The following is a 16,560-nucleotide window of genomic DNA, read 5'->3' as shown; positions in this document are numbered from 1 at the left end:
GGGGCTTGGAGGAAAACTGGGTTTAAGTTTTAACATTTTAGTAAATAGTTAATAAAAGCAAGAGTACATTATGGCCGGGCGATCCATTAAGTTTTAAGGGGCTGTTAGTGCTTTGAGTAAAAATCCGTCAATGCCTCCGCTCTCAACAGCAATTTGCATTTATTATGTAAACTAGTCTTTTCAAATCATTAATTGCTACATTTAATCTAAAAATAAAACTGAATACCCTTTTGATATGGAGAAGAGCCTTTTCCTTTGGGTAATTTTTAAAATTGAATTTCCTTACTGGCCCAGTCATTACTCCATTTTCACACTAAAACATACAGATGGTAGGGTTAGCCAGTTTAGTATTTGAGATTTTTCTTTTTAGGTTAATACTATTACCACAGGTACATGAAAACCTGTAGGTAGGTGGGAATGGCTAACAAAGATTACTATGCACTTACACTAAAGATATACTCTCACCTCCTATCCAATTGACTACAAATATAGGTGGTTGAATATGTTTAGTTTGCCCAAGGAACTATAAGGGTTAGTAGATTGGAGATAGGGGAGAAATATTAACCTATAATTTACTCAATGTAAATACCTTGTGTGATTGAGTTGGGAAGTGCTGTCCATGTAGAAAGCCAAATTCAGTTTTTTCAGCATTGTGTAGATCGGTGATTTTAGGTGATTACAGATCCAGTATTAGGGGAACGAATGGTGCAGGTAACTGATGGGCCAGAACTCCCGTAGTCACTGCTTGGTTAGGTTGGACCAGGAACTTGACCATGTGTTTAATCTGTAATTACCTAGTTATTACTTAGGAATATTACTGTTTTCCTCCCTTTTCATGCCAGGAGTCACCGTTAACTTGCCAAGGAACAGGGGTTTTACTTTTGACAAAGCTGGATCTGTGGTATGAGTAACTATACTCTAGTCAAGCAGTGAGGTAATGACATTCGAGACAAATGGAGAAATGCAAGAAGGTTCCGCTCCTTATTGTGGCTGTGGCACAGCAGCCACTCCTGAGTGTCCAGCTCCAGTGCCTGCAGACTGGAGGAATGCAGGGATTATAGGCTAGAGAGGCTGACATAGCATCCAGCTGATACACACGGCTATTTGTGGCATGTTCTTTCCTGCCGCTCCTTTTAACAGTCCACGATCGCCCAGGAGTTAAAATTAGTTTTGTCCAGTAAACTTAGGCTTGCCAAGCACTTGAGAAGCATTGCCACAAATTACTACCAGCCAGAAAATTTTTAGGTAAAAACAGTATAGACATCTAACTTGAGTGGCACAAGCTTTAGAATGTTAAGGCATCTAGAGAGAAGAGGAGATAAAACCAATACTTCCGATTGCTTATATAAGTGGCAACTAACAGGTTAATTTTTTAAGGTAGCTATTAAGGTGTTTCATAACAGTTAAGGGAGATAGAGGAGTCCTGGTCAAGTACAATATAAAAGGTTCCAACTTCACTATTTTTTTCTTTTAAGTAATAAAAAAAATGTGCTGATTTAAATTTCATCTCCTTTTCCTTAGTCTGTCCATGTGAATGTGCTGTGTGGAAGAGTAAAAGGGCCCAACTAAATCTGTTCCAGTGATTCCAATAGGTACTCCAAATTCATTGCTGCTTGTACATTTAACACTTGTTACATTGAGCTGCTAGGATCACCTTAGTTAAAATTGCCCTTATTTTAAAAAGATGAGGGGGGAAGGGGAAACTTGATAAGCAGACGGGTAGATTTTGTAACAGAAAAAAAAGTTAGATTTCTCCTTCGCATACCTAAAGTGGGCAGTGCTCTTGCATAGATATTTGCAGGATATATAAATAGAGCCCAGTTCTCTTAAGGTTAGAACCTTATTCTAATTGTTTGAATTCATTCTGTTTAACTTTTTGCAAGACATTTGTTACATGTCCTCCATATTGGTAGACTTTAAATGTAGTACTCTGATGCAAAAAAAAAAGAGAATACCTGTGTTCTTAGTTTCCCCAAAACTTCCTGCATCTATACTAAATGCATAAGTACAAAAATCTAAAACAATGATTGAGATCCTTTTGGATAACGAAGTGATATTCTAGGAAGTAAATTTAAGTTATAAAGAAGGAATAAGGCCCAGGGAGCTTTGCCAATCCCGAGTATGTAATGTCTCTTCCCTGATGTGTTTAAAGTTTGATAAAGAGCTTGGAGGACATTTATTTTTCCTGCTGCGGATTCCATAATACTGTATTTTGGTGAAATAAGTGGACTTGGGTGCTATACTGATTTGAAATGTAGCTCCAGGTTTGCTCAATGAAACAGAGTTCTATTCTGTCAACTAAAAACGATCTAATGGCTTCTGAAGATCCCATAGCTCAGCTTAAAGTGAGCAGTATTGTTCAGTGTCACTGATTGCTTTCTCACAATAGAAATACTTGGGGAGAAAGTCATCATTCTAGGAAATGAAGAGGAAGGCAAAGGCAGTGGTTGGAGAGACATATTTACAGCATATTTGTAGTGCTCATGTTACAAACTTGAAAATGTAATACTTTGAGAAATGCCTTCATAAGCTTTTTGTCCCTAAAGCTTCCCTTTTAAGAGAAAATTTAGAGATGGAACTTAATGCACAAAGTAATGTGTAAGATAACAGTATTTGGGTGGTAAAGGATATTGGTATATTACACTGACCTGATTTGATGACCACTGGACAATATTTTAAGATGCTTCCAAAAATCCTTTATTCTGGAGGACCATTAAAATCAATTATAGCAATCGTTTTAATTTTTCTACTTTCCTCATTAAGGTTTTCTGCTTACCCAAAGCATAGTGTATATATTAACATGACTTTTAAAGGGGCGCCTTGACCCCCATCTGCAACAGATTTTTATCTAGGAATAGAAGGATTCAAACCCTATTTGATCCCTAGCTCTGTGCTGAAAAGTGCATAAACAGGAATCCTGAATTTATTATATAGACCTCCTCGCATTATATAATCGAAGCAAAGGGAAACCAGCGATGGAGTAGAGGTACGTAGACTAAAGAGATGCTTGCAAATCAAATAATGGAACTAGGGATAGTCAAAAATTCTTGTTGCCTAACTTGGTCAATATCAATTACAAGTCCAGAGAGAAGCTTGAAGTTAATTTTAATTCCCTGAGGTCCTTTTATTAAAATGTAAAATCAAGTAGTCAAAGCAAAGGGGAGGGGCGAGGGAAGGGGGAGATGCATAAAGCACTGGAAAGTTAAAGTAGGTATGAGAGATAAGCCAGGAGAAGTTGTGAAAACTACTAATGACCACAATTCTATTTTAATCAGCTATTTAGCTGGTACCTACTGCTATGTCACCTAGTGTGAAATTTCGGCTTTGCTGGAACACTGAAGGACGCAGTGCAGCTGGAGGCTCCAGGTGAGCGTAGAAGGTAGGTTCCTCTTTCAGACTAAAATCTGAAGTGTGTGCATGGATGAGAAGGGAACCTGGTTCCTGTCCATTTGCTAGTGAATATTTAGTAATTCACTATAACAAGTGTTGACTGTCTTGTGACACTTGGTTGGAATGTGAAGATATAAACATCGACAGGGTTCCTGACAAGACAGTTAGGCTCAACTTGTAGCACAAGTCAATGGAAGTGCCACCTACTGTAACAGATGAAACGGGTATGAGAACCTAAATGAGGTGATCCTAATCCCCAGAGGTTAGTGACCAGGATGAAGAATGTTACAGAGAGAAAGTAGAAGATACTTGCAGTGAAATTGAGAAGTTTGAGGAGTAGGAATTCAGGTCATGGTTGCCCAAGCTGCACTGAAGATAAAGGTGATTGGACTGGAAGTGGGGTGGCAGAGTGGAAATGGACTGGAAAGGCTACAAGTGGAAGTGTCAAGATGGACAATGGAGGCCTTATCAGATGTGTCCAGAGCAATGTGATAAAGGGCCTGGCGTCTTAGACATAGTCTAATTCAGTAATACATCTAACATCTTACTAAAGAAAAAAATACATATATTACTACTGATCATGTAAACGTATGAAGTGACATCTCCCTGTTTTTATCCAGGTCTCCAATTTATAAAGCATCCTGCTGTGAAAATGAAAACTAACCTTGTTGGTGAGGGTCCTGGAATTTTCACCAGCCGAGAGAGGCTTCTCTCTCACCCGGGGTAAGATGTAACCATAGTATGCTAGAGCTAGAAGAGGCCTTAGTTATTTAATCCAATTGCCTCGTTTTATGTGGTACATATATTTGTAAACTGAAGCTAAGGACACAAGTGGCCTGCACAGATAACTTGTTAAATATCAGCTCTGGTGAGTACTCATCATTTTTTCCCCAACTTGTGCAGCCTCTCAAATGAGTGTCACATCATGGCTTTTTAAAAACAAATTTGGTGGTTGTAATATGAATATTTCTAATACCCTTCCCTAATCAATGCCCAAGTCCTTCCTTTGGTGGCTGTCAAGATGATTAGGATCAACAAACATTAGGACAGGTGTGTGACAGTGTCATTCACTAGTCTAGCCATTATGGCAGTTGGCAAACCACATAGCCTAGGCACCCAACCCTCATAGCAACAGCCACAAATTTATAATTCCCTAACCAGGAAGACCTCTAGCATGTATTTTATTTAACAGATTTTTTTTAATGTTGATTTTAAAACCAAAAAAATAAACAACATCACTGCTTTGGAGAGAGAATTTTTTCCTGAATGAGTAAATGCTGTGGGTTGAGTTGTACATTGGCTGCTTTAAAAATATATAAATATATACTTATAGATTTGCATATAGAGAGAGAGAGCGAGCGCAGAAGAATGAATTATAAATGTCTTTTTTACGTCAGTGTAATACCATGTAATCTGGCAGTTCTTTTTCCTTTGCATCAAACAAGTTTTGAAAATATTTTGTGCATATTTAAATTCTGCATAAAACTTAAAACCGTGCATACTTCCAAAATAATATTTAGAACAGTTAAACAGCAGTCTTTACCTTCCCTGTAAGACATGGAAGAATAGTGTCAAGCAATGGACACGTTTTTAAAATAATTTGCAAAGTGATCCAATCTATTAGCTTTAAGTCTTATACTACCATTGGTTTAAAGAAACGACATGCCTGGCTGGTGTGGCTCAATGCTTGAGTGTGGAGCCATGAACCAGGAGGTCAGGGTTCAATTCCTGGTCAGGGCACATGCCAGGATTGCGGGCTTGATCCCCAGTAGGGGGCGTGCAGGAGGTAGCCAATCGAAGATTCTCATCATTTCTCCCTTCCTCTCTCTCTGGAATCAATTAAAAATACATTTTTTTTTAAAAGGAACCAAGAAGTATTCCCTCATTTTTTAACTGGATAGTAATACGATTGTTTTAAAGGCAAGTTTTAAAATCTAACTGGGATTTTATTTAAAATGGACATCATTTACACTCACTACAAAGGAACTTTTTAAAGCTTGCTGAACACTAGGTTTATTTTATATGACAAGTCCACTATTAAGCTATACTGGTAGTAGATAACAGGGACAGAATAAGTTCATAAAATATTCCTACAAGTGGAAAAAAGACTACAACTCACACATGCTTTATTTACTTGATTGAAAACCTTATGGCACATGCAGTGTTGTACACAGTTGATCTCATCTGGGTTCACACTGACATCAGTTGTATTTAGATTCTATGCTGAAGACTGTTCAGGTGCTGCTGCTGCTGGTGGTTGTTTTTCAGGATCAAGGTGGGTACTTTCATATAAAATCTTATTTTTAATTCCTTCTCTGGCCATTCTTTCCTGGATTCTTAGCTTTGCATAATTATACCTACAATGGAACCTTGGAAGAAAAGAATACAATGTCATTACTATAATAGAAACATTTGACATTTTACAGTAATAAAATTCATGAATGCTTACAGATGAGTACCCTGAGACTGAAAGTATAACCATTCTAGCCTGCAGACCTTGGTGGTTTGGTGTCAGCGATACCTATGAACAATGTTTTATATAAACGGATTTCTGTCACTTTAGCTTAATTTTACTTGTAGAACCTTATGCAAATGTAACCAGTACTGTGGGTCTGGCTTTTTTTGCTGACGAAAACAGAGCTGATAGTCATCCATGCTATATCAGTTCTCAGTAACATCAGATGTGATGCTGGGAGCAGGGATGAAATGGGAATTAGGGTGTAAGGTACAGGGTGGAGGCCTTCATAAATGAAGTATAAGCCATAGCTTGGCATTAATGGCATATTATGCAGTCATCTGCTCATTCAAGAAATGGTATAAAATATGAGTACATATACATACTGAAAGGATTAAGACGTTCCAGCAATATCATTTAAGAAATTTCCATTAAAAAGTCCTTTTCTTAAAAATAAAAATCCTTTCTAAGTAACTGAGGGTGGAAATCTCCCAATGGGAAATTGCTCTGAAAAGAGCATGTGCATTGGAATTGGATAAACCTATAATCATGGGGTCCTGTTGAATGCTTAGCGCACATACCAGCATCCTAAAGTCACGACGATAAATCCTCCTACTCCGACATCACATGATCTTCTAATTCTACCTGTCAAAAAGCAGTCATTATAATTATGACATACTGTTTCATCTAGAAAATAATTGTTTGCCACACATAGATGTGTGTTGTTTATTTAGAGAAAAGTAGATACTCACTAGTTAACAAAAAATGTCCAAGGCCAGCCACAACAGATCCTAAGGAACCATATAATACTGAGTCCCGTGCACAGGGAATGTTCTCCACATCTAAAATTCCTAGGAGCTTAAAGGGCTAAGATAAAATAAAAAAGAACCTAGATTGAACAAGGAAATACTGTAGATCACAGTGGTTTGGCAAAGAACATGACCAGGAATCGATCCATTTACTTTCAACATCCTGCTTTTGGTATTCAGTCTGAAGAAGCTGAATCTTAAAGTGGGAAACCTTGAAAATTTAATTAACGAGAAAGCCTCTAGAATAACATACCTAAATCAATTGAATTTTGATGTTGGATAATAATTTGCTAATTGAACAGTTTGGAAATAAGAGCACATTTTATGAGCTCTTTAAACATCTATGAAATTTGGGAAGCATAAGTGGGATTGGTACAATTCTAATGAGGTGAACATCAGTTGTTCACAAGAATAAATATTTAATGTAAAGATAAACATTGGGCATTATAACTCCTGATCTGTTTCCTTGCCTGATAGGAAATTGCGCTTAATTATATATATCTTGTGGCCCCAGTGGAGGGCAGGACAAAATACGCAAGAAAAAGTCACGTCTATTTCATTGTGGCGTTTCTATTCAATAAAAAAGTAGAAAACTTCTGCAGGTTTTCAGTAATGTAGCTTTTAAAAGAGAGCTGTTTGTCCATTAAAATACAGTATAATGTATAGCGGGAGGCCAAAAGGGGCGGAGGGTTCCTCCAGGACGAGGGAATGCAAGAAGTGGGGAAGTCCAGTTAAAGGTTGAAATAACATTCTTGGTTGTATTTTTCTCCTGTTTGCTGCTTTGGCTCAAGCTTCTGCCAGGAAAGACAAAATGTGTGACCTGGTTCCTAATAAAGCAAAAATTATATACCCTCTGGGATCATTCTATTCCATTTTTTCTTTGGTCTCTCCCTGCTAACCCTTCCCCCTAACACAGGTTACTTCATGCACACAGCAGGTATTCATTAATATTGCACTTTAATTTTGAAAGTTCTTTAATACAAATCTTCATAGACATACTTGAATTGTGCGTCTCGGTTTTTCATTTCACTTAAAAAAATTCAGTTCCTCTGTCAGCTCAAAAGCCCAGTGAAACGTGGTTGGAGGTGAGGGTGCGAGTTGCTCTGCAGGTAGGGAGTGTTGGGCTCTGCACGCCGCCTCCAGCCCAGCCTCTCCCCAGGGGAAGGGTGCTTGAGATACTAGGGCTCCAGAGGGTGGTCGGTAGTGTCAGCTCCAATGGGTCCTAGGCCCTAACACAGGTAGAAGGTGAGGCTTTCGTGTTTGGGCCAAGAAGGAAAGGAGCCATCATAGGTTGTCCACACAGCAGGACAAGCAGGACACACCACCACCGAAGATCACACAAGTTTCTGTAAGGCCTCTGGGCTTCTTCAGTTTGGGTCCCCTTTTATAATGGAGCCATGGGGTGACACCCCCTCACCACCCAGGGGTAGACCGGAATCTGCTAACAAACATTTCTTGGGGCACCTGGAAAAACGCCATCCATCCCAATCCTTTACAAGTATATGAAGTATACTTGCCAAATATCAAATTGTGTTATTTAAGCCAGCTAGGTAACTATCCAGATTTTTTAAAAGGTATTTTCAAAATTCAGATCTGGGATGGGCCATTAGAATGTTTAGAAGATTTCAGGTCTCTTTAAAGACAAACATCTTTCAGAAATTACATGCCCTGTTTAAAATGGTCCCTTCTAGAACCAGCATGTGGCTAGAGGCCCAGGATTCTACTGCTGAACATTCTACAACACATCGGCCCCACCTCCAACTTAACCTGTTGTGATGCCAGTACTGCCAAGGCTGAGAAATCAACGCAGGCCCAGAACAGTTCCAGTATAGAGCTGGTGGGGGGTTACCAGTCCCTGCCCTTGACAGCCCTTATATGTAGTTCTCACGACCTCTGAACTGGCCCCGGGTCTTTACACAGAGAGCTGTCAGGTGCTGGCAGGATGGAAGTCGCCTGGAACTATTCCCCCCCTGCTCCCCAAAGAGCCCGTCGTTTCCATGGCATCCTTTAACCTTTTGGGTCTGTTATAGAGGGGAAAAAACATGGGCCACAGAGTAGTCGCTTTCCAAAGGTCACCCGTTCAGGGAGTACTAGGCCTAAAATACATAATTGTGTATCTGCAACTCTTCTGAAAACTGGGAAAGAATGACCAAAATTTAAGATGAGAGTCATTGATTGGCTGCCTCCGGGTTTGATTCTGATCAAGGGCATGGGCCCAGGTTGTGGGCTCAGCCCCCAGTTGGGGGGGGTGTGGGAGGCAGCCAATTGGTGATTCTCATCATTGATGTTTCTATCTCCCTCCTCGGAAATCAATAAAAATATAGTTGAAAAAAACCCCCACAAAAAAACATGCCCATATCTGACTAGTCAGGGGCACTGATCTCTTTTCCATTAGAGTGTCCAATTTTAAAATGACAACAGCAAACAATAGCCATCTGGTGTGAATGAATCACAATTATACCCAATTTTTTCTTGTCAGCAAAAATTGCATTTTTGGAGTGCCACAATTTTAGTAATGTGTGCCATAGATGAAAAAAAAAAGATTGAAAATTGCTGGTTCAGAATATTGTTAGTTTCCAGAAGCAAGAACTAGTCTTCAGCGTATGAATTGTAAGATCCTCAGAAATTTAAATTAACATTTCACTATTCCCTAATTAGTCTTCTGTTTAACTTGTCATTAATGAATTTAAGCCTTTAAACTAAGTAATTTTTCTAATAGTATTTTGTAGGCATATTCTTAGATTTAGAAAAGCAACATTACCAGCTCACCTTGATTGAACCAAGGGAAGTTCAAGATTTCTAAGCCAGAATACCAGATAAAATTAAGCCAGCTCATGACCCATTGCCAGTATTGTTTTCCTCTTGTTACAAAGGATGAACTGGCTAACCAACTGAGCCATAGCAGCCACAGCCCAAATTTCATATTTTAAAACTTATCAAGCAAAGAATGAGAGCAGAAGAAAAGTTAAGGGCTAGTTCTATCAGGTATGCTAGCTTGTTACCTCTCTTTTTTAATCCTCACCCCAAGATATTTTCCCATTGATCTTTTAAAAATATATTTTATTGATTTTTTACAGAGAGGAAGGGGGAGAGAGAGTTAGAAACATCGATGGGAGGGAAACATCGACAGCCGCCTCCTGCACATCTCCCAATGGGGATGTGCCCGCAACCCAGGTACATGCCCTTGACCGGAATCGAACCTGGGACCCCTCAGTCCGCAGGCCGACGCTCTATCCACTGAGCCAAACCGGTTTCGGCTCCCATTGATCTTTTAGAGTGGAAGAGGGAGACAGAAACATTGGTTGCCTCCTGCCCCACTCCGATCCGGGCCTGGGCTGGGGAGGTACATGCCCTTGACCAGAACTGACCTCTCTGGTCTGCAGGCCAGTGCTCTTCGCACTGAGCCAAACCGGCCAGGGCCCGTTCTCATTTTTATCTTAGCCAACTCTAAAAACCAATCTCTGGATTGTGGTAGAAATAATTGAAAAAAAATTTTTTTTAAGTGCAGGCTTTTCTGATATTACCCTGGGCTGCCAATTCAGACATAGCTTATATTAGTTTTATTATACTTTTTGATGAGCTTTGATAGGTACGAGTGTTTCATGAACAACTTACAGGACTGACTTACAGTATTTTGTTAATGCTGGACCAATTAAATAGGTCACTAATTTTTTTCTTCCATTGAATTCTTTTATCAAGTCTCAATGTATTAAAACACCCTGATGACCATTACATGACAGCGGTTCTATCAAAGTGAACAATCCGATACAGAAGGGATTAACGCTCCATTCAAGAGCCCAGTGTTCTCGCAAAACAATGCAGAATTCCATATATTAAATATGGAAGTTTCAAACAAGGGTACATTTTGTTACAGTAAACCTATCCCAAATAATATACATTAAAAACAAAAGGCACCAAGAGTTGTATAAATTGACAAAATCTGTTATTAAATATGGAGAAATTTTATCCAACCTTTGTTCCTATTAACCTTTTGGTGATCGGCTGTCTTGGCCAAATATAGGTGGAAAAGTCCCCAGAGAAACAAGAACTTTGAAAAAGTGAGCAAGACGTCCAAGCTGGTCAGACGATCCTAAAACTACAGACTCGGAGCAACTAGGCTGCCCTGCGGGTCCTCACTGTGTGCATGTCGGGCCCACTGACACCCAGTGGACAGTAAGGAGCCCAGGCAGTGACTTCCGGCGATGCGTGTGCGGTGGCTGATGAGCTGGGGGACCCGCTCCGCCCTTGGGGAGCCCGGTTCAGCTCCAGAGCACCTGGGGGGCGGGGGTGCAGCAGCCGGCGGGGCCCGATCACAGGCCCGGGGGGAAGCAGCGCACCTGGCAAGGACGGGGGACCTGCGATCACACCGGTGCTCCACGCGGGCGAGATCCAGGTTAACGGGAAGCCCCGATCTCTCTCCTCCTCGGCACGGAAACCCGCGGAGCCTAAGCAGCCCCCTCCCAGGCCAGGCCCCGTCCTCGGGAGCTTTTAAACGCCCCCTTCCCGCCAAAGGCCTGTGCGCCATTCACAGTGGCCCGCCCTCCCGCTGTGTGGTCACCGGTCCCGGAATGAAGACAAAAATACCAGGGGAGCGGGGGGCACGAACAGATACCGCCCCGGGCGGCAGGGGAGCCAACGACACGTGCTCGGCCTCGGGTGTCCCAGCTCCGAGGCCGCGTCCTTCGGGGGCGCCCGCCCGCGCCCCGCTCGCCCCCGCCCCCGGTTACCTTCTGCCCGGGCTCCTTGGGCTCCGGCGCCGCGGCCATGGGCACGAGTCGGCGCCTGCACCCCCGCCCGCCCGCCCAGGGCCTGCGCGAGCGGAAGCCCCGCCCCCGGAGGGCGGTGCCAGCGGAAAGCCCCGCCCCCCGGCGCCGGCCGCCATCTTAGGGAACGTGTCTGCTGCTCTGCAGTGGCGGCGCTGGCCCCGGTCAGCTCCTTTGTTCATCCAACGGGCCACCCCTTCTCCCAGAGGGGCTCCCCCGCCCTGCCGGCCGGCACCGCGGGAGGGGCGGGCTCGGGAAGCGACGCCGCACCCGGGCTGCGGCGGGGCGCGGGCGGCACCGCGAGACCGCGCGTCTCCCCCCAGCCCCCGCCTTCCGCCCCAACCGCCATTTCCAACCGTCGCCCGCGCTCGTGCTCCGCGTGCTCGGGCCGGGCGCGCGCCGCGGGGGATGGGGGGAGCCGCTCGCCGCCGCCGCTTTGTCCCGCGCGCGGCCCCCGCCCGGAAGTGGGCTCGCACCGGCCGTGGCCCGCGGCCCCGCGTGTCCTTTGTCCTTCCGGCCCCGCCGAGCCCCGCGCGCCAGCCGCTCCCCTGGCGGCGGGTGCAGCCCCGTCCCCGCTCCCCTCCCGCCTCGGGGCGTTAAGGCGGCGCCGCCCGGGGCGCTGAGGGAGACGGACGGGGACCACACGGAGGGGCCGGCTCGTTACTGAGCGTGCGCCGGCCGCCCTCCCGGCGCGGAGGTTTAAGAGGAAAAGGCCTGCGACGGGCGCGTGTCGTGTCGGCCGCGGGTTGCCGTGAAGCCCAGGCGCTGCGTGTGGCGGCCCGTGCAGGCCGGGGTCAGGCCGGCCTTTCAGGGTTCCTCTGTCCCCCCACGGCCGCGGGTCCGAGTGCCCGGGAGGCGGGGGAGCCGCGCTGCGCACAGTCACGGTGCCGCCCGGTCACGCGGCGCCGGGCGGGGTCGGCGGGGACGCCTCTCATTTCCCAGCCTCGGCGCCTTTCCGCAGCCCCCGCGGAAGACGCAGCTTGTGAGCGGCAGGTGACATTATTTTTTAAAATGACTGCCCTTTGCGGAAGTTGGGCGAATGACCTCCGGCTCTAATAGAAACGAGGCCCCGCCGGGCAGTGTTGGCGGGGGTGCCCCATGCTCCGTCGCGGGCGGGAGGGGGGGCGGGGTTCTCCACGTCTTTCCAGTGAGGCCCTCAGTCAGCGGTTCTCAACCTGGGGGTCCAACGACCCTTTCACAGGGGTCGCCTAAGCCCATCGGGAAACACATCTGTAATTGCATATTGTTTTTGTGATTCATCGCTCTGCTTTCATGATGTTCAATTTGTAACAATGAAAATGCATCCTGCATATCAGATATTTACATGACGGTTCATCACAGTAGCAACGGAAATAATTTAATGGTTGGGGGTCCCCACAACGTGAGGAACCGTATGAAGGGGTCGCGGCACCAGGAAGGTTGAGAACCGCTGCTGTAAATGGACTGGAAAACTACCGGGGGAAAACGCCCTCCTGCCAGCCGCGGGACTGTGTGTGACTTTGCAGATTGCGGGGTGAACTCAGCTGAGGTCCATGGCATGTATTTCTGAAAGCATTCTCGTGTCACCTTTCGTGTTAACTTTAATTTCGCAAAAGTTGCAGAATAATCGTGTGTTTGGTTTTTCCATTTTCACAGTTTATAGAGTGAAAAGTCAAAATCACTTTCACCCTTTTCTCCCCCTCTTTAGGGTAAACGCAACTAATAGCTTGAAGTGTCTCTTTCTGAACTGCTTTTTTCTTAAAACACTGGAATATAGGGCCGAAGCGAAAGTCTGTCCTACCTGACCCCATCCAAACGTATGCACGTAGCTATGTGATAGACATATCAAAATGGCTGCACTATGGGATTTGCAATCAGCCATTTATTTTTTACCATTCAACACTATATCTTGGAAATTTTTTCCTCTAAGTGCCAATAGATTTACTCATTCATTTTAAAGGCTGCTCAACAATCCTTAGTTTTCTTTCTAACTGGCATAGAAAGTTTCAATTTTTTCAATAAGCCTCCCCCCCCCCCCCCAAAAAAAAATTCAGTGAGCATCTTTATGTATATATCTTAGTGCACATGTTCAAGGATTTCCCTAAGACCTGATTCAAATGAGTATGAACATTAAGAATTTTAATCTGTACTGCTAAATTGTCCTGCAAAAAATGCTACCAATTTACCTTCTCCATTAATAATGGATGAGAGTGCCTTGTTTTCACACAACCTTTTTTAAACGCTTCATGTTGTCATACTTACCTGATGGGTGAAAAATAGTGCCTTTAAGCTTTCCTGGTTACTTACAGGGTTGAGTATTATTTCAAATGTCTATTGGTCATTCTTTGCTAAGCATTAACTTTGTATAGCTTTTACATATTCAAAAATTTGGTTGGGTATGTGATTTTGTAAAATGACATTTTTATTTCAGAGAGGGAGTGAGCGCTAGAAATATCAATGATGAGAGCAAATCATTGATTGGCTGCCTCTTGCATGCCCCCCACTGGGGACTGAGCCAGCATTGAACCGGGACCTTCTGGTTCATAGGTTGATGCTCAACCACTGAACCATGCTGGCTGGACTCCGTGACTTTTCTTAGTTTATAGCAGCTCTTTACAGTTATGACTTTTAACACTTATATTTGTAACATGTCTTCTAGCTCACTTATTTGTTAATTTTGTTTATGGAGTTGTTGACTTTAAACAAATAGCCAGGTATTTCTCCAGCAAAATACGTTTTTCCCCAGAAACAAGAAGGAATTGCAGCTCCGGCTGCAGTGTGATGGAGAAGCGCCTGCACAGTAATCCAGAGAAACAGCGAGAGGAAGGCTCTTCTATGGACTTGGGAAGGGCTGCTGTAAGCAGAGTCCATTGGAGGAAACTGAAAGTTCAGAGTACAGCGAGCTTTTCATTGGCTGATTTATGTCAGTCTCTCATTTGCTCAGCTACTACTAGACAAGGAGGAATCTTTTGTTTTTTCTTCTGATGGGCAGAAGGCCTGAACAGACACTTTTTTTAAAGAAGACAAACAAATGGGCAACAGTTTTATGAAGAAATGCTCAACTTTATTAGCTATAAGGAACATAAAAATCAAAACATAAATACCACCTCATACTTGTTAGAATGACTGTCAACAAGACAATACATAACAGGTGTTGGAGAGGTTGTGGAGAAAAAGGAACCCCCATACACTGCTGGTGGGAATGTAAATCAGTACAGCCAATTTGTAGTAGTATCCTATCTAATAAAAGTGTAATATGCAAATCGACCAAATGGCCAAATGGAACGACCATCCTGATGACCATGTTATGACACCCACTGGCGCCAGGCCAGCCAAGGCAGGTGAAATGTAATTGGTCGGGGGCCTGGCCATCGCACCATGATCACCCCGCAAAGGGAGGCCCAGGCCACCAACCAGCTGGCCGCAGTGGGTGGGCGGGGCCTACCTCTTTGGGGCAATTGATCGCAGGGCTCCTGGACTGTGAGAGGACCAGGCTGAGGGAGCCCCCCCTACCCAGTGCATGAATTTCATGCACCAGGCCTCTAGTCCTATATAATAAAAGGCCAATATGCAAATCAACCGAACGGTGGAATGGCTGGTTGCTATGACACACACTGACTACCAAGGGGCAGACGCTCAACACAGGAGCTGCCCCCTGGTGGTCAGTGCACTCACACAGGGGGAGCGCCACTCAGCCAGAAGCCATGGCGAGCGCAGCGGCTGTGGCGGGAGCCTATCCCACCTCCATGGAAGCACTACGGATGTCCGACTGATGGCTTAGGCACGCTCCCCGGGGGCAGTGGGCCTCAGCTGTTAGACATCCCCCAAGGGCTCCCAAACTGCGAGAGGGCAAAGGGCGGGTTGAGGGACCCCTCTTCCCCCACTGAGTGCATGAATTTTGTGCACCAGGCCTCTAGTTTATTTATAAAGATGTGTGCACCCCTATGTTCATTATAGCATTATTCATAGTAACCAAGACATGGAAACAAGTGTCCTTCAGTGGAAGATTGGACAAAGAAGATGTGGTACATGCACACAATGGAATACTGCTCAGTCATAAGAAAAGATGAAATACTACCATTTAGGACAGCAAGGGTGGATCTTGAGAGTATCATGCTAAGCAAAATAAGTCAGATGGAAAAGGACAGGGACCATATGATTTCACTTGTGGGATAAGAAAACCATTAGTGTGGTGGTTCCCAGAGGGAAGGGAAGGGGAGGAAGTTGAAGAGGGTAAAAGGAGTAAGAGATACGGTGACAGAAGGAGATTAGGCTTTGGGTGATGAGCACACAATGCAATATATAGATGATGGGTCAGAGGATTGCACACTGAAACGTACACATGTGTAATCTTATTAACCAATGTCACCCAACCAGTTTATCTTTTGTTAATCCTTACCCAAGGATATTTTTTCCATTGATTTTAGAGAGAGTGGAAAGAGAGAAACATCGATGTGAAAGACACATTGTTTGCCTCCTGGAGGCCCCCCAACAGGGACTGGGGATCTAACATGCAGTCCAGATACGTGCCCTTAACTCCTGACGGGGAATCAAACCTGCAGCCCTTCGGGGCACAGGCTGATGCTCTAACCACTGAAAAACACCGGCCAAAGCAATGAATTCAATTAAAAAAGAAAAGAAAGGTGTCCTGTGACAGAACCTCATTCTAATGGCTTCTGGGAGTGCGTGCATGGCCCCACCTGCTTCCAAGCATGCCCTAAGATAGTTCATAGAGTTCTGAGATGTTGCAGAATTTTACCAGTTTGGGAATCTTTTCTCCCTTATAAAAAAAAAATTCATAACTGCTTTAAAACTATTCAGTTAACCTTATACCATAGTCTCTCCTACAGTAAGTAATATAAGGAAATCCTAGCTCATTAATAATGTATTTGCTTAGTGCTTTGTATTCTATCTTATTGCAAAATATGACTAGAATCTCATTGTTTAAAAAAGAAGCTTATACTTTATTGAGAGCATGGTGCTTATCTTCTACACAGTATTAAAGACTAAACGTTGCGTCCTGGCTGGTGTGGCTCAGTGGTTGAGCATCGACCTATGAACCAGGAGGTTATGGTTGGATTCCCAGTCAGGACCCATGCCTGGGTTGCAGGCTCGATCCCCAGTGAGGGGCGAGCAGTAGGCAGCCAATCGATGGTCCTCTCTC

General features: G+C 44.2%; 1 protein-coding gene and 1 long non-coding RNA gene across 3 annotated transcripts; one reads left to right on the top strand and one right to left on the bottom strand.

Annotated features, from left to right (window-relative positions):
* Nucleotides 1–5,491: 5,491 nt before the first annotated feature.
* On the bottom strand, nucleotides 5,492–11,462 carry LOC118678835 (cytochrome c oxidase assembly protein COX20, mitochondrial). Of its 2 annotated transcripts, none has more exons than XM_036354907.1 (4): nucleotides 11,382–11,462; nucleotides 6,598–6,712; nucleotides 6,427–6,490; nucleotides 5,492–5,759 (listed from the first exon to the last, which is right to left on the bottom strand). In XM_036354907.1, the coding sequence occupies exons 1-4, from the start codon at nucleotides 11,418–11,420 to the stop codon at nucleotides 5,609–5,611; spliced, it is 369 nt and encodes a 122-aa protein (XP_036210800.1). In that variant the 5' UTR covers nucleotides 11,421–11,462; the 3' UTR covers nucleotides 5,492–5,608. The 2 variants fall into 2 exon arrangements, with proteins under 2 accessions (XP_036210800.1, XP_036210801.1); XM_036354908.1 differs by having other exon boundaries at nucleotides 5,669–5,759; nucleotides 6,427–6,486.
* An 80-nt stretch (nucleotides 11,463–11,542) lies between these two features.
* On the top strand, nucleotides 11,543–14,661 carry LOC118678836. Its single transcript, XR_004975043.1, has 2 exons — nucleotides 11,543–12,410; nucleotides 14,143–14,661. It is a non-coding gene; the product is annotated as an uncharacterized LOC118678836 (long non-coding RNA).
* Nucleotides 14,662–16,560: the final 1,899 nt, after the last annotated feature.

Source organism: Myotis myotis, unplaced genomic scaffold, assembly GCF_014108235.1.
Source record: "Myotis myotis isolate mMyoMyo1 unplaced genomic scaffold, mMyoMyo1.p scaffold_m19_p_21, whole genome shotgun sequence".
Taxonomy (NCBI): Eukaryota; Metazoa; Chordata; class Mammalia; order Chiroptera; family Vespertilionidae; genus Myotis; species Myotis myotis.
This window is presented reverse-complemented; position numbering and strand designations above follow the sequence as displayed.

Bases quoted from the DNA above. Each gene is read 5' to 3' on its own strand.
- LOC118678835 (XM_036354907.1), bottom strand. From the start codon at position 11,420: ATGGCCGCGGCGCCGGAGCCCAAGGAGCCCGGGCAGAAG. The intron at 6,491-6,597 runs GTGAGTATCTAC...GCTTTTTGACAG, and splicing joins TGGACATTTTTTGTTAACTA to GTAGAATTAGAAGATCATGT. The intron at 5,760-6,426 runs GTATGTGCGCTA...TTTTCTTCCAAG, and splicing joins GTCGTGACTTTAGGATGCTG to GTTCCATTGTAGGTATAATT.